We start from the raw sequence: 23,410 nt of genomic DNA, 5'->3' as shown, positions 1-23,410 counted from the left end.
ACCATGGCTACTCTGGTGGCCACATCTACCGAATCGACATCGGTGCCATATATAAAAGGATTTAAGGCCGGTGAATTCATGGGACTGGGCTGTCGTGACATGGCTCCCTGAGTAGACACCGAATTTCTTTGACTAGTATAAGCCGATTGAGAGGGTGACTGTAAGGGTAATCTGGCCTGTGAGACCCTATATAAAAAAGATAATAATTTTAATTTGAGATTTATAAAGTTTTCTTTCAAATCCCTTTAACTTACCCCAATAAAGTGGGCTCTGTTAAACTATCCCTTACCGAGGGCATTAGTTGTTGTGTTGATATTGCTTGATTTGAAGCAGTCATGGAACTTAAAGCCTATTTGATTTGAAAATATTCATTAATTGGGAAATTTTTGAATAATTTTCTTAAACTGAAAACTTTTGTTAGAGGTTTGGTATTTTGTAACCAAATTGTTATTTCTTTACATATATAGAATGTGGGAAGTAGTATGATTTTTTTTGAAAGGATTTTACAAATGTACAACATGTAGTGATAACAGTCGTCATGTATGATTTATGCTTTTTTAGTTATGATCTATATTTTTCTTAATATTTTGATTATGAATTTGATATTTGATGACTGTTATTAGTACAATTGTGGTGCTTTGGAACTTAAATTGTAAAAAAGCTTTGGAAATTAAAAATCATAAAAAGCTTAAGAAATAAAAATTCATGCAATAATTAGTAAAACTTTGTGTATATTTTTCTAAGGTAGAGAGAGAGAGAGGGTTGTTTCCAAGAAACACTTAAAGAAAGATCCTCACTCTGACTAACTTATGCAAGGCTTATTTATCATTCAAATCATATCATGTATGATCTCAAGGTTTCGCCTCTCAGGAATCACAATGGTTTACGAGATTTCCGAAATTTTGGGTGGGACTGTTTTTGGAGTATTATATTCTAATCAATTATAGGTGTCTCTATTCCTTTACAATGATTATTATAAAAGGAATAATCAAAAAAAGAGGTCGAAATAATTTCTCTGCCATTTGACCTTCTGAATAAATGCGATCTTAAATTTACCGGGAAAAAGTGGAATTTTTAATCAACTTTAACTAGTTTATTATACCCTCTACCAACTCTACAAATTATATTGTATGTATTTTCCGGGTCCTTAGGAAATTCTTAGTCGATTTATCTATGAAAGCAACAGAAATGAATGAAATTTATCAAAAAAATTCAGTATTGTTCTCAGCGGATTGGTATTAAAAATCACTCAAATCGGTCCACTACGTAAAAAGTAATGAGTAATAATTTCAGAGAACCCCGAAAAATTAGATATTTTTAACTCCATATTCCAATAGTGTTTTCAGAAACTAGAGCTGATAATTACAAAAAATAGGTTAAAATTTCCTACAGTCCCCATACAACTATAAATATACCGGCAAATTAGATTTATCGTCAATTACATCAAAATTGTATTCATATAAATCTAACATCAACAGAAAGCATATCACCAATCTAGATCTGAATCGGTCCATTATATTTCGTAGCTCCTATAAAAGGTCCACTTCTGAAAATTATTTAAAAGCTCAAAATTACATAATTGAGATGATATTTGTCAAAAAACAAATCGTTTCAGGAATTTTTTCAGATTGCTGTATTATTGATCGTAGCTCCCATATAAGGTCCTCTTCCGAAAGTATGTGAAACACACATAATTCATTAATAACTAAAAGTATCGATATTAAATTCACCATTAACAAGGTTTTGCATATTTATGTATAAATCATTTAGGATATTTTCCGGATTAGTCTATTATTGATCAAGGTCCATTTCCGAAAATCACTTAAAAACACACATTTCATTAATTAATAACGATTAATTAATATACATATTATGATAACAGTATATAATTGGCAGTCCAAAGTTTTCCCTGATTTGCTCATAACTGATCATTGATCTCATTAAAGGGATCTTCTATAACTGGGACTGTTGTCCGTATGTGAGCGTTTCTGTTGAAGACACAAAAAGGCCTAAAGAGTGGGCTGAAATTTCACACACATTTTCTTTTGATTTAGGGTATTTAATATTGAAAATTGAACCGAACAACATTATACAATCTATTAAGCGAGAATAATGTAATTTGTTCGTTTGGATCTTAGGAACATAGTTTAAATCTTTTAAAAGTGATCGTAGATTAAGGACCTTTCCTCTGCGATTTTTAAAGTATTAGGTTAGTAAAATTAAATTTTAAACATAAAATAATTAAGCTGCTACAAATAATTTTAAATAATTAAGCTAATTAACATAAACTTTTAAATATATTTATATATAAAACTTAAAAAACATGCCAACTAAACTTTTAAACATTTAGATATGAGGGCAAAAAAGTTAAATGAAAACTAGAAAGAAAATCAAATAAAATATTTACACCAAGTCCAGCTTCATCCATAAGTTGCATAGCCTGTGTTTTTAGATATTTTTTTTATTATAAGATGAACGAAAGTATTTCATTGATTTGAATATATTTTTTGTTTAAAATGATGACAATGTAGTTGTTGTTAGTTATCGTTAAAAAGTAGAAAGAGAGAGCATGATATTTAATAATAATTTGAAAGAAAATAAAGCAATAAGAAGTTTTAGAAGAGGTAAAATAACCAAAAATAATTGGTAAATTATATTTAACATAATTCAAGTGCTTTTTATAAAAAAATACTGTACAAAATATTAAAACTCCTGAGAGTTATTAATGAATTTTTCGAAACAATAATGACAATGAGAAAATGAATGTTTATATTCGTATAACTTAAGTATAGAGAGAGAAAGTTTTAGATGTAACACTGAAAGCTTTTTGTTGTCGAGAGAGTTAGAGAAAACATTTATGTTTGAAATTTACAATTTAAGTGTAAGTTTTCTTAACAATTATTTTTTAATCGAATTAAATTTGGAAAAAATTTTTAATTAAAAAGAAAAGCTTTAGCCAATATTTCTTTAAAAATATATATTTTTAAAATCTATTTCAAAATACAAAAGTTTTGCGTTCACATACCTGTTTCAAATGATTTTTCAAAACTGTGCCTTCTGGTTCGGGAAGCGGAGGTATTTCATCATAGCCGCCAGTAGGAGGAGTTAGTTTTGTAGAATCCAAATCCACCACCCAAATATCATCGGGCAAGCTGTAGATATTTAAATGTTAATAGGAAATATTTATTTCTATAGTTTATGGAATACCAACCGGAAATTCTTTTTATACATTAAAAATGTGGCCGGTACACCAATAACAAACGGTGTGGGAGCCAACAGCAATTGTTCAGCACAACTCAAACATGTGGGCAGTAGCGGTATCACCGGAAACATATATTCCAAAGGATATAACATTGTGACAAACGCCATTACCGACATGGAGAGTGCATTATAGTCACGAGATTGAAACAACACCTTGTTCTCCAACATAATTAAAGTCCAAACCTTTAAGCAGGTCTCTACGCCCAACAACTCCAAAGGCAAATGTAAAGGAAAGTCAACTAAGGAAAATCTAGTATGATCGGGCAAAGCGAACAGTAAAGGTTCATGGACTGTGGGAGATAGTACCTCCACCTAAGAAAAATTATATATAAAATAAAACAAATTTGAATTTTTACAAAAAATTTCCAACACACACCTCAACTCTTGTTGAACCCGGCACTGGTACCGGTGTGGATAACAATCTCAATATCCAGGTTTCAATTTCTTTAACATCATGTAGCACTATAGAAGAAGTCGCCTCACTAGCATGACCCGTTAATACGGTCCACACATTATCTCGATTATTTTTCTGTGATGCCCCCACCCTCTTGGGTGAGGAGGATTCATTACAGGCATCTATTAACTTCTTCAATATAAATAAACATTCACGAAATGTGGTGAAGAAAGGATGATGTGATATTATGCACAATGAAGTCAATGATTGATTTCTTAATTTTGTACGTTTCCTAGAGGCCCGCGGTGAGGGTGAATGACTGCCACCCGATTCGGAATCAGCTGAAGGTGCCATTAGACCCAATTTCGGCACCTGTTGCATATTGTGACCATGATGTGATACATGATGTTGGGTATCGGAATCTCTACGAGAAGTCATTTCACGATCAGAATCACTTGGTGCGACGTTACTTCTGTAGTCGCTAGAAGAAGTTAGAAGGCCGTAACTATTAAGAGAATTATATCAATTGTACTTTAAAGGCATTTTAGCGTAACCCAAAAATTATCTAAATACTACGACTACAACTCAAAATTTAAAAAGAAAAACTCAAAATTAAGCTTAAGCATTTTGTTTTTAATCTTAATCTCTACTTGCCTACTAAATGCCGAATCTGAACTTCGCTCCATACTTTTTCGCCATGATTCTCGGCGAAATGCCGAACTTCTACGACCCCGTGTACTTTGGGCTGTCGCTGGTGTGTTGTGAGTTTGGGCTTTCTCCACATTGGGCGTATGTTTCTCTACGGGTCTATAGAAATTAACACATATACCGTATCGCGTCTTTCCGGAATCTTTATCGGTTAAGGCGAATACAAATGATGTCATATCTCGAATGGCTGAGCCAGTTCTTCGAGGACCAACACTGGTACAACCTTCGGGTTGACAAAAATATACCATATCGAGAGGTAAGGGAAAATCGGCATGATCCGAGGGTGGATAACGTCTTAAAAGTTCGGGGATCTAGAAAAGAGATAGAATTTGATGTGAGATATTTTTGAAATATTTTAAGTTAAATAAAAAGTTATTGTTTAGTTCTAGTTCAGTTCTAGTTCAGTCCTAGTTCAGTTCTAGTTCAGTTCTAGTTCAGTTCTAGTTCAGTTTTAGTTCCGTTCTAGTTCAGTTTTAGTTCAGTTCTAGTTCAGTTCTAGTTCAGTTCTAGTTCAGTTCTAGTTCAGTTCTAGTTCAGTTCTAGTTCAGTTCTAGTTCAGTTCTAGTTCAGTTCTAGTTCAGTTCTAGTTCAATTCTAGTTCAGTTCTAGTTCAGTTCTAGTTCAGTTCTAGTTCTAGTTCAGTTCTAGTTCAGTTCTAGTTCTAGTTCTAGTTCAGTTCTAGTTCAGTTCTAGTTCAGTTCTAGTTCAGTTCTAGTTCAGTTCTAGTTCAGTTCTAGTTCAGTTCTAGTTCAGTTCTAGCTCAGTTCTAGTTCAGTTTTAGTTCAGTTTTAGTTCAGTTTTAGTTCAGTTTTAGTTCAGTCCTAGTTCAGTTCTAGTTCAGTTCTAGTTCAGTTCTAGTTCAGTTCTAGTTCAGTTCTAGTTCAGTTCTAGTTCAGTTCTAGTTCAGTTCTAGTTCAGTTCTAGTTCAGTTCTAGTTCAGTTCTAGTTCAGTTCTAGTTCAGTTCTAGTTCAGTTCTAGTTCAGTTCTAGTTCAGTTTTAGTTCCGTTCTAGTTCAGTTTTAGTTCAGTTCTAGTTCAGTTCTAGTTCAGTTCTAGTTCAGTTCTAGTTCAGTTCTAGTTCAGTTCTAGTTCAGTTCTAGTTCAATTCTAGTTCAGTTCTAGTTCAGTTCTAGTTCAGTTCTAGTTCAATTCTAGTTCAGTTCTAGTTCAGTTCTAGTTCAGTCCTAGTTCAGTTCTAGTTCAGTTCTAGTTCAGTTTTAGTTCCGTTCTAGTTCAGTTTTAGTTCAGTTCTAGTTCAGTTCTAGTTCAGTTCTAGTTCAGTTCTAGTTCAGTTCTAGTTCAGTTCTAGTTCAGTTCTAGTTCAATTCTAGTTCAGTTCTAGTTCAGTTCTAGTTCAGTTCTAGTTCAGTTCTAGTTCAGTTCTAGTTCTAGTTCAGTTCTAGTTCAGTTCTAGTTCTAGTTCAGTTCTAGTTCAGTTCTAGTTCAGTTCTAGTTCAGTTCTAGTTCAGTTCTAGTTCAGTTCTAGTTCAGTTCTAGTTCAGTTCTAGTTCAGTTCTAGTTCAGTTCTAGTTCAGTTCTAGTTCAGTTCTAGTTCAGTTCTAGTTCAGTTCTAGTTCAGTTCTAGTTCAGTTCTAGTTCAGTTCTAGTTCAGTTTTAGTTCAGTTTTAGTTCAGTTTTAGTTCAGTCCTAGTTCAGTTCTAGTTCAGTTCTAGTTCAGTTCTAGTTCAGTTCTAGTTCAGTTCTAGTTCAGTTCTAGTTCAGTTCTAGTTCAGTTCTAGTTCAGTTCTAGTTCAGTTCTAGTTCAGTTCTAGTTCAGTTCTAGTTCAGTTCTAGTTCAGTTCTAGTTCAGTTCCAGTTTTATATCAATTCTAGTTCAGTTCAAGTTCTAGTTCAGTTCTAGTATAGTTATATTTCAGACCTAATTTCAGGTAACTTATAGTTCAATTAAAAGTGATTTAGTGTCATAACCTTTAAAATGACCTTTAATTTTATAAATGGTTTTATATTAAACATATTATTTCAGTGCACCATTGTTGTTCTATTTGTAATCTCTGCAGCCCTCAAAGACTACCAAACGGACATGATTTTTTGTTTCCTTTTTTGTCTACTAAGTAATTTGTAATACTTACTTGTACAGGTGGTGTCTTATTTCCTGGTAATCCCTTGTGTATTGGTGGTGTTGTTCGAGCACCCACAATTGCCAAATAGTCCACTAAACGTGGACACAACGATAGCTTCTGTTGTTCGGCCATAATTGATGATTTTGTTTTGCTTTTTTATAGATTTGTTATCTATTACTTGCTATTGTCTTCTTTTTAAAACAACTTTTGTTTATGTTGAAAATTTCAACATGAATTTTCAATTCATTATTGCCTTTATGTTACAGATGGATTTTTGCTGTAAATAAAGAGAGAAAAAAATATTGTTACTAAGACAAACGTTGTTGCTAAAAGCTTTAATGTTAATCTAATTTAGTATTATGAGTTTTTAAATTCAAGACACATGTTTCTCTTTTTCCCATTTTACTTAGACCCAGACACACACTGGGTGTCAAATGTAAGCAACAACTGTATATATCGTATTGAATTTGGCTCCTTAGGGTTTTAATTAAATGATTATTTCACTTAAAGAAACATGTAACGAAATACAACACAAAGTAATATGTTGCTTTTTTCCCATTCTAACCGCTTTTAGTTACAAACAGTGCACAGTGGTTTTCGATTATAGTTTGGGATTAATATTAAAATTGATTTCGAATTAATTGAAATTAAAATAATGGAAAATGGATGGGGTACTGTGGTACTTTTGATAATAAGAACAAGAGTCGGAATTACGCTTGTTCTTTAAGAAAAATTCATTATATTGAAAGTAGAGAATTCATCGTAAAGATTGAACTCGAACTAAACTAGAACTGAACTAGAACTGAACTAGAACAGAACTAGAACAGAACTAGAACAGAACTAGAACAGAACTAGAACTGAACTAGAACTGAACTAGAACTGAACTAGAACTGAACTAGAACTGAACTAGAACTGAACTAGAACTGAACTAGAACTGAACTAGAACTGAACTAGAACTGAACTGAACTGAACTAGAACTGAACTAGAACTGAACTAAAACTGAACTAGAACTGAACTAGAACTGAACTAGAACTGAACTAGAACTGAACTAGAACTAACTAGAACTGAACTAGAACTGAACTAGAACTGAACTAGAACTGAACTAGAACTGAACTAGAACTGAACTAGAACTGAACTAGAACTGAACTAGAACTGAACTAGAACTGAACTAGAACTGAACTAGACTGAACTAGAACTAACTAGAACTGAACTAGAACTGAACTAGAACTGAACTAGAACTGAACTAGAACTGAACTAGAACTGAACTAGAACTGAACTAGAACTGAACTAGAACTGAACTAGAACTGAACTAGAACTGAACTAGAACTGAACTAGAACTGAACTAGAACTGAACTAGAACTGAACTAGAACTGAACTAGAACTGAACTAGAACTGAACTAGAACTGAACTAGAACTGAACTAGAACTGAACTAGAACTGAACTAGAACTGAACTAGAACTGAACTAGAACTGAACTAGAACTGAACTAGAACTGAACTAGAACTGAACTAGAACTGAACTAGAACTGAACTAGAACTGAACTAGAACTGAACTAGAACTGAACTAGAACTGAACTAGAACTGAACTTGAACTGAACTAGAACTGAACTAGAACTGAACTAGAACTGAACTAGAACTGAACTAGAACTGAACTAGAACTGAACTAGAACTGAACTAGAACTGAACTAGAACTGAACTAGAACTGAACTAGAACTGAACTAGAACTGAACTAGAACTGAACTAGAACTGAACTAGAACTGAACTAGAACTGAACTAGAACTGAACTAGAACTGAACTAGAACTGAACTAGAACTGAACTAGAACTGAACTAGAACTGAACTAGAACTGAACTAGAACTGAACTAGAACTGAACTAGAACTGAACTAGAACTGAACTAGAACTAGAACTGAACTAGAACTGAACTAGAACTGAACTAGAACTGAACTAGAACTGAACTAGAACTGAACTAGAACTGAACTAGAACTGAACTAGAACTGAACTAGAACTGAACTAGAACTGAACTAGAACTGAACTAGAACTGAACTAGAACTGAACTAGAACTGAACTAGAACTGAACTAGAACTGAACTAGAACTGAACTAGAACTGAACTAGAACTGAACTAGAACTGAAGACTGAACTAGAACTGAACCATAACTTAAGCAAAACTTCAGTGAAGGAAGAACTAAAGAGTTAAAAAATCGGTAATATATCAAAAAATGGTCACACATAGAAGGTTCACATAAATTACACACATGAATGTTGTACAATGTGTAACTTTAGAAATCAAGTTTATTAAAAATTTTGCTCTCAATTTAACTTAAAGCCAAGAGTTTCTAATTGTGTAACAATTTTCATGGCAAACTTTTTATTTAAAGGAGCAACAAAATAATTAAGAACAACAACTGTTAGCTATTTAGTTGGAAAAATTCTGCTAATAAAGAGGGAGATATAGAGTGGAGAAGAAAAAATCCAATATAATATTGATTGTTAAACATGTTTGAAAACTAAAACTTATTCATGTGTAAAACACGCGTTGTACACATTGTTTATTTATATAGTTAATAAATAGACTTGTACTTGCACTTGTACGCAACGCACTCTCAACTCAAACTCTTTTCTAAGCCATAAGCCAACCAGCAAGACGAGCAATAAAACCAGCCAGTCAGCCAGTCATATACGTATCCAACCATTAACTAATTCAATATAACCAAGAACAACAATAAACAACAACCTAGAACTAAACTTAAGTATATGAGTATAAAAGAACGATTGTTTTCTGTGTGTAGATTAAGGGAGTCTTGTAAATTGATGTTAAGAGGGGATTTGAAGTCTTGATCTTAGACTTAGTTATATTCCAATTTGATTTCTAAATCTATCCTTAAAATGCAGTTCCAGCTTACTTTTAAATAAGTTGTAGTTTAGGTAAGTTCTAGTTAGGTTTTGTTTTGTTCTCAGCTCAGATATCTGTCTAAATACCTTCAAGTGACACCCAAGTACATATACTATACTAGGTATTCATAGTACATTTACTTTACTTTGTAACTAAGTGTGTATGCGTGTATGTTTACCCACTCTCACAAATTCTCCAAACAAATCAATAAACATTTTATATAAATATGTTATATGGATATTTGAGTACTTACTTGTACACAGAAAAAATTAATTTTAAAAATTTTCAATTAAACGATTAATCGAAAATTTTAAAAGGGTTCAATTCATTTTGTATTTGAATCATAAAAATGTATAATCAAATACGTATTTAACAACAACAAAAATATAAAAAAATAAAAATTTTTTATACGAAATCAATTATAAGTAGTAATTGAATATACAATTTTTGTTATAGGTTGAACTTCAATAAATAAATAATTGAAAACGAGGTTTTGGTAATTGAAATCGTTTTTCAGTTTTTCTGTGTACATAATGATATATACATATACATATTAGGGTGGTGCCAATTGGAAGTTACTGATGTTTGCGAAGAAAAATGCAATTTTTTTAATTGTTCTCAAACTTTTTGTCCTGACCTATGAATATGAAATCATTCCTTTGCATGAAAAAATTATAAAAATCTGATAAAAGGATCTGTCTATTCTTTGGCCCAGCTTACTAAATATTGACCTCAGGATTCAAATTTTGAGAAATGATATCTTATAATGGACGAAGCGTTTATTTCATCATTATCTTATGTTTTTTTTATTAACGAAGGGGACGCCCTAATGTATATGTAAGTCCAATAAATTATTGTACCACATACTGTGTGTGTGTTCAATTGTGAATTACATAAAGGAAATGGAAATCTAAGTGTGTGTTTGTGTATAAGTGTATTCCTGTAATACATATACACATAGTAATATACAACAACAATAATACTTTATTAAAATTGAAATAACTGAATTACGTATACGCACTGTTTGATTATTGCATATGATGTAAAAGTGTTGTAACAGAATTAAAACACTATGTGTAGATTGTTGCATCTACATACATACATATGTATTTGTGTCACAAACAGAAATTTAAGCAAACTTAAATTTAATGTTAAGAAATAAAAGTAAAAAAAATTTAGTTATATTTTATATCGATAGTATTTCAAATGTAATCACTTACAAAGTGCACAACACATTTTAATATTAATGTATAACCTTTACCTCTCATAATATGCATATCTAATAGATTTACTTAAGTCATCCATATCCTAAGAACATACGACACATTTAGATTACAACAATTACCTACAACTAAAATGTGTTACACATTCACTCATAGATTTACATAATGTTAACAGTAAACTTAAAGAAATAAAATCCAGTATGTAACCTTAAATACCAGTGACCTTAAGCAATACCTTAAGTTAATGTTAATATCACTTTTTAATACCCACTGGTTATGAGTTGTATGCAATGCGGATGCCCCGCATTAGATAATGGTAACATACAAATAATATATTTTTTGTATTCCCCCTTTATTTCGAAAAATTAATGTTAACAACATGTATAACGTAAATGTTTACTCAAGTAAGGCAAGTAGGCACGACCTTAATGACAGACGATGCGGAAGTTCTAAAATTGAGCAAAAGTTCAATAAAATTGCAGTCAATTAGAAAATACTTATGGAGGAGAATATTAAAAAAATATTTCAAAAATTATTTGAAAAATGCTTTCTTTGGAGAAAATTTTAATCAACTGTTCTGTAGTTCAGTACTAGTTCAGTTCTAGTTCAGTTCTAGTTCAGTTCTAGTTCAGTTCTAGTTCAGTTCTAGTTCAGTTCTAGTTCAGTTCTAGTTCAGTTCTAGTTCAGTTCTAGTTCAGTTCTAGTTCAGTTCTAGTTCAGTTCTAGTTCAGTTCTAGTTCAGTTCTAGTTCAGTTCTAGTTCAGTTCTAGTTCAGTTCTAGTTCAGTTCTAGTTCAGTTCTAGTTCAGTTCTAGTTCAGTTCTAGTTCAGTTCTAGTTCAGTTCTAGTTCAGTTCTAGTTCAGTTCTAGTTCAGTTCTAGTTCAGTTCTAGTTCAGTTCTAGTTCAGTTCTAGTTCAGTTCTAGTTCAGTTCTAGTTCAGTTCTAGTTCAGTTCTAGTTCATTCTAGTTCAGTTCTAGTTCAGTTCTAGTTCAGTTCTAGTTCAGTTCTAGTTCAGTTCTAGTTCAGTTCTAGTTCAGTTCTAGTTCAGTTCTAGTTCAGTTCTAGTTCAGTTCTAGTTCAGTTCTAGTTCAGTTTAGTTCAGTTCTAGTTCAGTTCTAGTTCAGTTCTAATTCAGTTCTAGTTCAGTTCTAGTTCAGTTCTAGTTCAGTTCTAGTTCAGTTCTAGTTCAGTTCTAGTTCAGTTCTAGTTCAGTTCTAGTTCAGTTCTAGTTCAGTTCTAGTTCAGTTCTAGTTCAGTTCTAGTTCAGTTCTAGTTCAGTTCTAGTTCAGTTCTAGTTCAGTTCTAGTTCAGTTCTAGTTCAGTTCTAGTTCAGTTCTAGTTCAGTTCTAGTTCAGTTCTAGTTCAGTTCTAGTTCAGTTCTAGTTCAGTTCTAGTTCAGTTCTAGTTCAGTTCTAGTTCAGTTCTAGTTCAGTTCTAGTTCAGTTCTAGTTCAGTTCTAGATCAGTTCTAGATCAGATTTTTAATTTTTTTTTTTGTTTTAAATTTCGTTTTTTACCAAAATTTTCGATAAATTTTTACTTTAAGAATTCTTTATGTTTATTAAAGAACCTAATAAAATTTCTGCTCTTTTTGTTCATTTCAGGTAAGCTAATAAAACTCGGAATTTCAAAAGCCTTAAAGTAAGTTTAAATTACAAAAGTTTAAAATCTACGACAATGTAAAGAATAGTTTTCATCTAAATATATCACTTATATCTTAAACATTTTTATACTTATCGATCGCCCCGCCTATCTATTAAACTTTACCATTATTTTTTATTTTACTTTGCACTTGAAGAGTCCTCATTTTAATGTTTGCAATTAGCAATTATTCTTGTTTGTTGTTTTCTTAATTAATGTACTCGAACCACATTAAATGCATTGAAAATGAGAATATTGAAATAATGTTGTACAAAAGCCTTTATTCATTTACGGCAACCTACTGCCGTCCCCCTTTTCCACTGCTTTGTTAGTAGTTTATACTAGTAAAAGGGAAATCGTTTTTATTTTAATATCAATTACTGCCCTTTATCAATTTAAAACAGATTTCCTTCCGGCTTTTATACGAGTTTTTCCTCATGTTTAAATAAAAACAAAACGAGCTTTTGAATTGAAACAACTTAACAACCAATAATACTGTATATATGTTTGTAAAACCTTTTTTTAAAGTAATAAGTAAATGGGGTTGTGTGGTGGTGAAAAAGGATTTATCTTTAATTATAATTTAAAATTAATATTTAAGAGTGTGTTAGTGTGAGATAAACCTTTAAAAGGAAAACTGGATTAACTTACAAAATGGCAAAATTTCCGTTAAATTTTTTTTTCAAATCCAAAGAAAATCCTGATAAAACTAACATAAATTTTTGATAGAATCTATTAAACATTTTGTTTTAATATTTCTCTCTTTTTATTTTATAAAAATAGTTTCTTAATTAATAATGTTAATTGAATTTAAAAAAAAATATTCTGTTCTTTTACTACATTACAATGTTGTCCTTGCATTTCCATTATTATTTCAAACATTATCACTTTAGTCTCTTTTGCTAATTAACGTCATACGACAATTTCAATTACTCTCTCTGTTGACAGAGAGACAAAAACATATAGTGAGTAGTATAATTTATTAAATTAATTATTTAAAACATAAAGAGCTGACAAAATGTCATTGTTTGTTAATAAAGGACACTTTACTCATGAAAACAACTACACAAATTTAATAAAGGGAAATGGGCTGAATATTGTATGAAAAGCAATTTAAGTAAATTTATTTTTTATATTTATTTTCCCTTCTCAAAATTGTTAACTACAGATTATTGGAAAATTTAATAATTTTTTCTTCATTAAGCTGTTTATTAGTTAAGTAGGATTTCATGTTCAAAAAATAAGAAGAAATTTTTTCAAATAAGATTGACAGTTTTAAGGGTTTTAAAGCTATATATGTATGTTATTTAGACAAAAAGTAAAGTTAATTTAAGCTGTTTTGCATAGATTTTAAACAATTAACAATAAAAGTTCTAAGCAGAACTATAACTGATTATAAACAATTGAAATAACAGTTTGAAATGGCTTCAAACTATAACTGAAGTAAAACTGAACTAGAACTGAACTTGAACTAGAATTGAACTAGAACTGAACTAGAACTGAACTAGAACTGAACTAGAACTGAACTAGAACTGAACTAGGAACTGAACTAGAACTGAACTAGAACTGAACTAGAACTGAACTAGAACTGAACTAGAACTGAGAACTGAACTAGAACTGAACTAGAACTGAACTAGAACTGAACTAGAACTGAACTAGAACTGAACTAGAACTGAACTAGAACTGAACTAGACTGAACTAGAACTGAACTAGAAACTGAACTAGAACTGAACTAGAACTGAACTAGAACTGAACTAGAACTGAACTAGAACTGAACTAGAACGAACTAGAACTGAACTAGAACTGAACTAGAACTGAACTAGAACTGCACTAGAACTGAACTAGAACTGAACTAGAACTGAACTAGAACTGAACTAGAAATGAACTAGAACTGAACTAGAACTGAACTAGAACTGAACTAGAACTGAACTAGAACTGAACTAGAACTGAACTAGAAACTGAACTAGAACTGAACTAGAACTGAAACTAACTGAACTAGAACGAACTAGAACTGAACTAGAACTGAACTAGAACTACTAGAACGAACTAGAACTGAACTAGAACTGAACTAGAACTTAATTTGAACTGAATTAGATTTGAGGTTAAAGGATGTAGTAATTGGACAGAATTGAACAAGAATTCTATAGTTGTATGTATTTGTTATAATTTGTTTGTTGCTGTCTACTCAACTATCCTGGAAGTATTTTTTGCGTTTTATTATTAGTTTATTTTAATTGTTCACTAAATTATACAAAAATTATTATTCGCATTTAAAACTAAGATTTTTTTACATACAAATATCCACCATGGTCACTTTAACTGCACTTCAACTTTCAAGAGCCTTGAATAAAAATGTATCTGTATGTAGAAAAAAATAAGAAAAAAATCCCACTTTAACAGCCAAAATGGCATAAAATACGAAAAAAGTTAAAAAAATGAAAGTGAAGACAAAATGAAAAAAAAAACAACAACGACAATGAATGAAAAATCCTCTAGAGAAAACTTTAGTCAACAATGGAAAATTAAAATCACTGAATTTTAATTAATAGAAATGAACGTGCTGCTGCTCGCTATTCTTACTCAGAGGACTTTTTGTTGTTGTTTCTCTCTTTATATTTCTGTTGGCGGTAACTGAATGATAATAAAACTACTAAGGCAGCAGTTTACTCGTTTGAAAAAAGAAAAGAGTAAAGAACGTTTATTTGCACGCAAACTACTAGAAACAAAACTGAAATATTGCATACAATTTAAAAATAGAAACTCTTTGTAGTTATTTGTTGTTGTTAAAACTTAAAAGAAAAATACAAACAAACAATACAACAAAAAAGAGCAAAATATGTGATTTTCTTCTAGGAAAAATAATGCATTACGCTCATACCAACACATTAAATAAACACACATGCAGTTGTTTAGGGAAGAGGGAGTAAGTGGGGGAAGCAAAAACAAAAGTGAACAGCATTTAATTCCAATGACCTTGTAACAAAAACCTCACAAACACACACATAGAGATTTAGAACAATCACATGATCTTCCACATTAAAATGATGAGACTGAACACTATACGAAGCTGCTGCTGCTGGCTGTTGATGATGAATAAGTTTAAATGTGTATTTTTATGAAGTTTTTAACTTTTTTGTTGCTGTTGTTTTTTGGTATTTATTTTACCTTGGGTAAAAATATGGAATTTCCTCTTTTCATCAACATTTAATTGAACTAAAAAATGAAGAACGTTATGAATGCAACAATTTAACGTGTTATAATCGTGGGGAAGGAAATTAAAATTTTATTAAAGTTTTTGTGTTTTTGTTTAGCCAACTAAGTAGTTTATGTGGTGTAGTTGAGGGGAAACAATTTTATTGTAAAGTTTGAGCTTAATTAGTATTTTATACAGAGATTTCAAGTAAAAGCTTTAATTAATGTTTTAAAGTGTTTAAGTTAGGTCATATTAGGTTCTTCTTTAATGCCATTATAGAATTTTAATCATAATTTTAAATAAAAGTGGGACAGATATTATGATGGTTATTACATGCTGCTAGATTACAGAAACGTTTCCCTTAGAGCGAAAGATATGTATCTGCTATTGTACTATACCCTCAAAAGGGACAACTCTTTAACTGAAACAGTTGGGGATCGTATATACCCGAAAGAGTAAATATGTATGGATTGGATCTGCTCTGCGAATACCCTATGACAATCCTATGTATCATCGATTGACAAATCGTTTAGCAAAATAAGACATATATCATATAACCAGAATAACTGGAAATCTTTTGGAAAAACCTTAAGCTCCTAAAATGAAGTATGGACTTAATAATAATCCAGATCTTCAAGATCATTAAAGCACAAAAATACATATCTAATGCAAAAGAAGTACTAGAGAGTAATGTACATGTGAATGTTGCACAACCCAGACAAATACAAATTAAAACAAGATGCTAAATCTTTATCAATGATCATCATAGAATATATTCAGGAATCAGAATATAAATACATTTTGGATCTACGACCAATATACCCAAATCCTTCCGTTAATGTTCTATCATATCATTAACTGACAGACAGACGGACGGGCTGACAGACAAAGCTAATAGAATCTATTAAGAGCGCGGTATATTTTATTTCCTATCATGTTTTGAACTGATAGACAGACAGATCTAGATTGCCTTAGAATCTATTAAGAGCCCAGAATATGCTTTTTACAACCAATATTTCTACTTCTAGCTCCTCATGTTTATGGATGATAGATAGACGGACGGATTGACAGAGCGAAATCGTCTTAGAATCTATTAAGAGCACAGTATATCTCCAATATATCTAACTCTAATTTCTCCCGTTTATGTCCTATCATGTTTTGAACTGATAGACAGACAGAGCTCTAGATCGTCTTAGAATCTATTAAGAGCGAAGAATAAATGCTTTTTACCACCAATATTTCTACTTTTAGCTCCTCATGTTTAGGTCCTATCTTGTTTTTACTGACAGATGATAGACAGAGCTGGATCGTATTGGAATCTATTAATCTTTTTGGTATACGACCAACATCTCTAACTCCTCCCGTTTAGATCCTATCCTGTTTTCAACTGACAGACAGATGGACAAACGGACATACATAGTTATATCAGCTTAGAATCTATTAAAGACCTAAAATACATACTTTATGGATTTACAACCATAAGCAAAAATTATAAAAAAAATCTACAGTACGTATGAGTATTATTAACGTATAAAATATCACTAATATGTACTCCATGCAAGAGTTGAACCAAAATCTATTCTTATTTAAAATTTTACTATTTTTATCATTACTTTCAACATGCTCACTGTATGAACCAAAATCGGACTACTAATTGTAATGAGTTTCGATCCATACCCCTTATATAAGTTCCCATACAGAAAATCACTTTAACGCTAATTAAAGGCTTTTAAAATGGGAGTATAGCGATGAAATGAGGCATATAAGGATCGGTTCATAATTGATCCTACACCCCCCAATGAGGTCCCCTGTAGAAAATTACTTTATCGCTAATTGCAAGCTTATAAATACAAGTAAAGTAATGAAATTCTAAATGAACTACTTCTATATGGAAAGCAAATCTTCCTAATGTTTAGATCCTAGTCTGTTTTCAACTAATAGACGGATAGACATAAGGAGGGACAGAGTTATATTATCTTTGAATCTATTAAGAACCTAGAATACACATTTTTTAGTTCTACAAACATAAGCAAATATCATTAAAATAAGGCTACAGTGCGTATGAGTATTATTGTCATATAAAATATCACTAATACGTACCCCTACAAGAATTGAACTAAAATCTAATTTTATTTAAAAAAACTTTATTATTTTTATTTTTTATCGCTTATAATATGCTCATGCGAAATACTATTTTTCCATTTATAGCATTTTAAATCCGATTTAAATTTATGAAATATGTTTTTTCTAACCTCATTTTCAATATATGCAACCACATATTTCTCAGTTAAACACTCCACTTGCAAACACATGTACGCAATCAGAATAAATAGATTTAAAAACATAGATGCTGCTATGCTGTGCACTAATCCATAGAACATTATACAAGTGACGATTAGCCAGGGATGAACATGGAATGCATGCATTAAATATGAAGGAAGATAGGACAGTACATGTATGTACTTATGTATACTGAAGCAATTTTCCAGTTTAGCACATATGATAAAAATGATAAAAATGTTTATACTTTAGACGAAGAATTTACTGAGGGGTATTAAAGAAACTATAAAGAATTTATAATATTAAGTTTATAGATTTAGTTATAAAGAATTTAAGAATTTCAAAAGGAATTTTAAAAAACTTGGTATTTTTATAGTTTTTTAATATGAAAATAGCAACTAGCTTTATGAAGAAAACAAAAAAAAAAAAAAAATTGTTCAAGTTTTTCTTTAACACATTTTTTGATTAAAATTGACATATTAGAACAACCTTTATCACTTTTCATTAAAATTAAACATTTAACATGTTTTTACAAAAGATACTTTTAGTTAAATTTAATAAATGTATCTAAAGAAACCATTAGCAAGATATAAAATTAGTATGCCATTTGTCATATCTGCTGTAAAATTATATTCGTGTGTGTTCCACACAAAACTATGACCATCAACAAGGTTCATTGCTCTGTGAAACGTGTACTTCCTTTCTTACTCTACGTTACGATTTCAGTAATAAAAGGTAATTTATCTATGTGCTCAGAGTGTCTGTTTTCTGTTTGTAAACATGAAACTACAAGCAGAAATTCACCAACAAATACAATAAACTAAACACACGCTTACATACACTGACAGAAAACAAAAACACAAAAAAGTAAAAACAAACTATTAAAATAAACAAACACCCAGAACAATGGTTAGCGTTTTCTATACATATATAAAAAAGAGTGGCATTAATGAGTGACTGATTCATCATCGCAAAGCCCAAAAGGCAGAACTAAGAATCATATATATGGGCAATTTCGTGTCAAGTGACCCAACTATTAAAATCGATGTCTCCCGATTTGGATGAAATGCACCACACAAATTTTCAGCGCTATTGGTCAAGAGCTACCGGAAGTTAGAAGCGGGTCAAAGTTATTTTTTCATTGTCTTCCAATTTTTTTTTTCAAAATTTAAAAAATAAAAATTTTTTGCTCAGATGAAAGCTTATACAATTTCCTTTGAGGGCTTATAGTCCCATTAAGAGCTTTGTTGGTTACTTAGTCTTAGTTAGTAGTTAGTTACTTAGTCTTAATAGTTAGTTAGTTAGTTAGTTAGTTAGTTAGTTAGTTTAGTTAGTTAGTTAGTTAGTTAGTTAGTTAGTAGTTAGTTAGTTAGTTAGTTAGTTAGTTTAGTTATTTAGTTAGTTAGTTAGTTAGTTATTAGTTAGTTAGTTAGTTAGTTAGTTAGTTAGTAGTTAGTTAGTTAGTTAGTTAGTTAGTTAGTAGTTAGTAGTTAGTTAGTAGTTAGTTAGTTAGTTAGTTAGTAGTTAGTTAGTTAGTAGTTAGTTAGTTAGTTAGTTAGTTAGTTAGTTAGTTAGTTAGTTAGTTAGTAGTTAGTTAGTTAGTTAGTTAGTTAGTTAGTTAGTTAGTTAGTTAGTTAGTTAGTTAGTTAGTTAGTTAGTAGTTAGTTAGTTAGTTAGTTAGTTAGTTAGTTAGTTAGTTAGTTAGTTAGTTAGTTAGTTAGTTAGTTAGTTAGTTAGTTAGTTAGTTAGTTAGTTAGTTAGTTAGTTAGTTAGTTAGTTAGTTAGTTAGTTAGTTAGTAGTTAGTTAGTTAGTTAGGTAGTTAGTTAGTTAGTTAGTTAGTTAGTTAGTTAGTTAGTTAGTTAGTTAGTTAGTTAGTCGTTAGTTAGTTAGTTAGTTAGTAGTTAGTTAGTTAGTTAGTTAGGTTAGTTAGTTAGTTAGTTAGTTAGTTAGTTAGTTAGTTAGTTAGTTAGTTAGTTAGTTAGTTAGTTAGTTAGTTAGTTAGTTAGTTAGTTAGTTAGTTAGTTAGTTAGTAGTTAGTTAGTTAGTTAGTTAGTTAGTTAGTTAGTTAGTAGTAGTTAGTTAGTTAGTTAGTTAGTTAGTTAGTTAGTTAGTAGTTAGTTAGTTAGTTAGTAGTTAGTTAGTTAGTTAGTTAGTTAGTTAGTTAGTTAGTTAGTTAGTTAGTTAGTTAGTTAGTTAGTTAGTTAGTTAGTAGTTAGTTAGTTAGTTAGTTAGTTAGTTAGTTAGTTAGTTAGTTAGTTAGTAGTTAGTTAGTTAGTTAGTTAGTTAGTTAGTTAGTTAGTTAGTTAGTTAGTTAGTTAGTTAGTAGTAGTTAGTTAGTAGTTAGTTAGTTAGTAGTTAGTTAGTTAGTAGTTAGTTAGTTAGTTAGTTAGTTAGTTAGTTAGTTAGTTAGTTAGTTAGTTAGTTAGTTAGTTAGTTAGTTAGTTAGTTAGTTAGTAGTAGTTAGTAGTTAGTTAGTTAGTTAGTTAGTTAGTTAGTTAGTTAGTTAGTTAGTTAGTTAGTAGTTAGTTAGTTAGTTAGTTAGTTAGTTAGTTAGTTAGTTAGTTAGTTAGTTAGTTAGTTAGTTAGTTAGTTAGTTAGTAGTTAGTTAGTTAGTTAGTTAGTTAGTTAGTTAGTTAGTTAGTTAGTTAGTTAGTAGTTTAGTTAGTTAGTTAGTAGTTAGTTAGTTAGTTAGTTAGTTAGTTAGTTAGTTAGTTAGTTAGTTAGTTAGTTAGTAGTTAGTTAGTTAGTTAGTTAGTTAGTTAGTTAGTAGTTAGTTAGTTAGTTAGTTAGTTAGTTAGTTAGTTAGTTAGTTAGTTAGTTAGTTAGTTAGTTAGTAGTTAGTTAGTTAGTTAGTTAGTAGTTAGTTAGTTAGTAGTTAGTTAGTTAGTTAGTTAGTTAGTTAGTAGTAGTTAGTTAGTTAGTTAGTTAGTTAGTTAGTTAGTTAGTTAGTTAGTTAGTTAGTTAGTTAGTTAGTTAGTTAGTTAGTTAGTTAGTTAGTTAGTTAGTTAGTTAGTTAGTTAGTAGTTAGTTAGTTAGTTAGTAGTTAGTTAGTTAGTTAGTTAGTTAGTTAGTTAGTTAGTTAGTTAGTTAGTTAGTTAGTTAGTTAGTTAGTAGTTAGTCAGTTAGTTAGTTAGTTAGTTAGTTAGTTAGTTAGTTCGTTAGTTAACTCTCTGCTTTTCATTCTTCCTATGACTTTTCTTAAGCTGCGGACCAAACCGGGTACGCTAGTAACATATAAACAATCTCATTTACATACACACATACATATTTAAAATGCAGGTTGTTCCCACTTTCTATTCCTTCCTGTACCTATCCTTCTTACTCCCCATATGCATATTTTTTTAGATTATTTTTACGAAATGTTTGTATCTGATACAACAAATATATGAATAACGTTATACAATGAACCCACAACAACAAGAAAATACAACAACACTAGAATAATAATAACAGGCATTTGAAATTTGTACCTTTTTCCTATTCATTTTTCATTTTGTGGTTTTTAAAAATTTTATTCATTCATTCTCTGCTCATTCAACCAACGAAGCAACCAAATTACTTAGTCGGTCTGAGATAGTTTTCATATTTAAACATGCATATGTATGTATGTACTATAAGCTTCTACTCTTATACATATGAACATATGTATATATATATAAGGACTGCCCTAAAAGTAAGACAATTTGTCCACAAAAAGTGATGCTCTATCCTAGACAACATATAGAAAGTTCTTCTGGACAACTTTTCTATAGAAAATTTTGTTTTAGTCTAGTTCTTAAGTCTAGACAACTTTTCTATAAAAAATTAGCCAAAGTCTAGGCAATTTGTCCGCCATTTATATTTTATATACTATTTAGTCTGAACAACTTATTTTGTTATTTTGCAATTTGAGAAAAATCATCTCCTAATATTGACCCACTGTTTTGTTTACCTATCTAGACTTACTATGTGTGGGAGCAATAGTGTGTTCACTATTTATATGTTTAGTACAACTTAAATAGTTTTACAAAATTTTTTCATGTTTTATGATTCTTGTTTTATTTACAAGTATTTTTTAAAGGAATTATGATTACTTTTCTGAAGTTAAATTTAAAATGTTTTTATTGTTTTGTTAGAAATTTTACAAATAGTTGCACATTCGTTGCAGTTTGAATTTTATGATAGGTTTTTATAAAAGGGAGAAAACACATAAATTTAAATCCAGAAATATTATAATAAAGAAAATTAAAGTTATATATTTTACTGCTTCAAAAAATACTTAGAAGAGGCTAGTATTATAAAGATACGAATTATAATAAACTTTTCTTTCTGAATTTCAAAGTTTCAAGTATAAGTTTTATAATATATTAAATTTAGTTTAATACCATATTTATCAATTTCGTTGGTTTAAGCTTTTTTTTAGCAAAGTGTAAAAATAAACTTTTTCTTATCACTTAATCCGTTAAATAAGGTTTTAAGTAAAACTTTTTGTTGCAAGTAAACCAAAACGTGTGTCAAACATCAATTTGCCCAACTGACGTCAATCTGTTTCATCATCAATATTGTCAATGTCGTCAGTCAACTCCTATCAATATAAAGACCAAAATTATTTTTGAATTTATTTTTTATTTCGTTTCTTAGTTTTACATAACATTTCTTACGAATGTGTAGATACAATGGAAAAAAGTTAAAATTGCGAAATAATACAAATACTTGGAAATTTATGTAATTTATTGTACCAAATACTTTATAATTTAAAATTTATAAAAATAGAAAATTTGAACAATAAAATATAATTTTTCTCTGAGAAAATTTGCTCTGGTTTAAACAACTTTTCTATAGAAAAAGTTGCTTTAGTCTAGACAACTTTTCTATAGAGAAAGTTGCTCTTGTATAGACAACTTTCCTATAGAAAAAGTTGCTCTAGTCTAGACAACTTTTCCGTAGAAAAAGTTGCTCTAGTCTAGACAACTTTTCTATAGAAAAAGTAGCTCTAGTCTAGACAGCTTTTCTATACAAACTGTTCCTCTAGTCTAGAAAAAGTTGCTCTCTTCTAGATAACTTTTTTATAGAAAATGTTGCTCTCTTCTAAACAACTTTTCTAGTGAGAAAGTTGCTCTAGTCTAGAACACTTTTATATAGAAAAAGTTGCACTAGTCTAGACAACTTTTCTATAGAAAAAGTTTCTCTAGTCTAGACAACTTTTCTATAGAAAAAGTTGCTCTCGTGTTGACAATTATTCTAACGAAAAAGTCTAGAAAAAGTTGCTCTCTTCTAGATAACTTTTTTATAGAAAATGTTGCTCTCTTCTAAACAACTTTTCTAGTGAGAAAGTTGCTCTAGTCTAGAACACTTTTATATAGAAAAAGTTGCACTAGTCTAGACAACTTTTCTATAGAAAAAGTTTCTCTAGTCTAGACAACTTTTCTATAGAAAAAGTTGCTCTCGTGTTGACAATTATTCTAACGAAAAAGTTGCTCTAGTCTAGACAGCTTTTCTATAGAAAAAGTTGCTCTAGTCTGTACAACTTTTCTATAGAGAAAGTTGCTCTTGTATAGACAACTTTCCTATAGAAAAAGTTGCTCTAGTATAGACAACTTTTCCGTAGAAAAAGTTGCTCTAGTCTAGACAACTTTTCTATAGAAAAAGTAGCTCTAGTCTAGACAGCTTTTCTATGCAAACTGTTCCTCTAGTCTAGACAGCTTTTCTATAGACAAATTTGCTCTAGTCTGGACAACTTTTTCATAGAAAAACTTGCTA

General features: G+C 30.3%; 1 protein-coding gene across 1 annotated transcript in view; it reads right to left on the bottom strand.

Moving 5' to 3' along the window:
* Positions 1-23,410, bottom strand: part of LOC119614021 (MAP kinase-activating death domain protein-like) — a gene marked incomplete at its 3' end in the record, with an annotated part of 30,125 nt that overhangs the window by 5,923 nt on the left and 792 nt on the right. The window contains exons 2-9 of the mRNA XM_037970096.1: positions 6,454-6,721; positions 4,310-4,674; positions 3,638-4,160; positions 3,212-3,573; positions 3,026-3,152; positions 2,408-2,440; positions 255-349; positions 3-186 (exon numbers count right to left, since the gene is read on the bottom strand). Coding sequence (XP_037826024.1) covers positions 3-186; positions 255-349; positions 2,408-2,440; positions 3,026-3,152; positions 3,212-3,573; positions 3,638-4,160; positions 4,310-4,674; positions 6,454-6,576 — 1,812 coding nt within the window. The remainder of the gene's footprint in view (positions 1-2; positions 187-254; positions 350-2,407; positions 2,441-3,025; positions 3,153-3,211; positions 3,574-3,637; positions 4,161-4,309; positions 4,675-6,453; positions 6,722-23,410) is intronic.

This window comes from Lucilia sericata, unplaced genomic scaffold (genome assembly GCF_015586225.1).
Source record: "Lucilia sericata isolate MDLA Ls3-8-SP2 unplaced genomic scaffold, ASM1558622v1 Contig002506F_arrow, whole genome shotgun sequence".
Classification (NCBI taxonomy): Eukaryota; Metazoa; Arthropoda; class Insecta; order Diptera; family Calliphoridae; genus Lucilia; species Lucilia sericata.
This window is presented reverse-complemented; position numbering and strand designations above follow the sequence as displayed.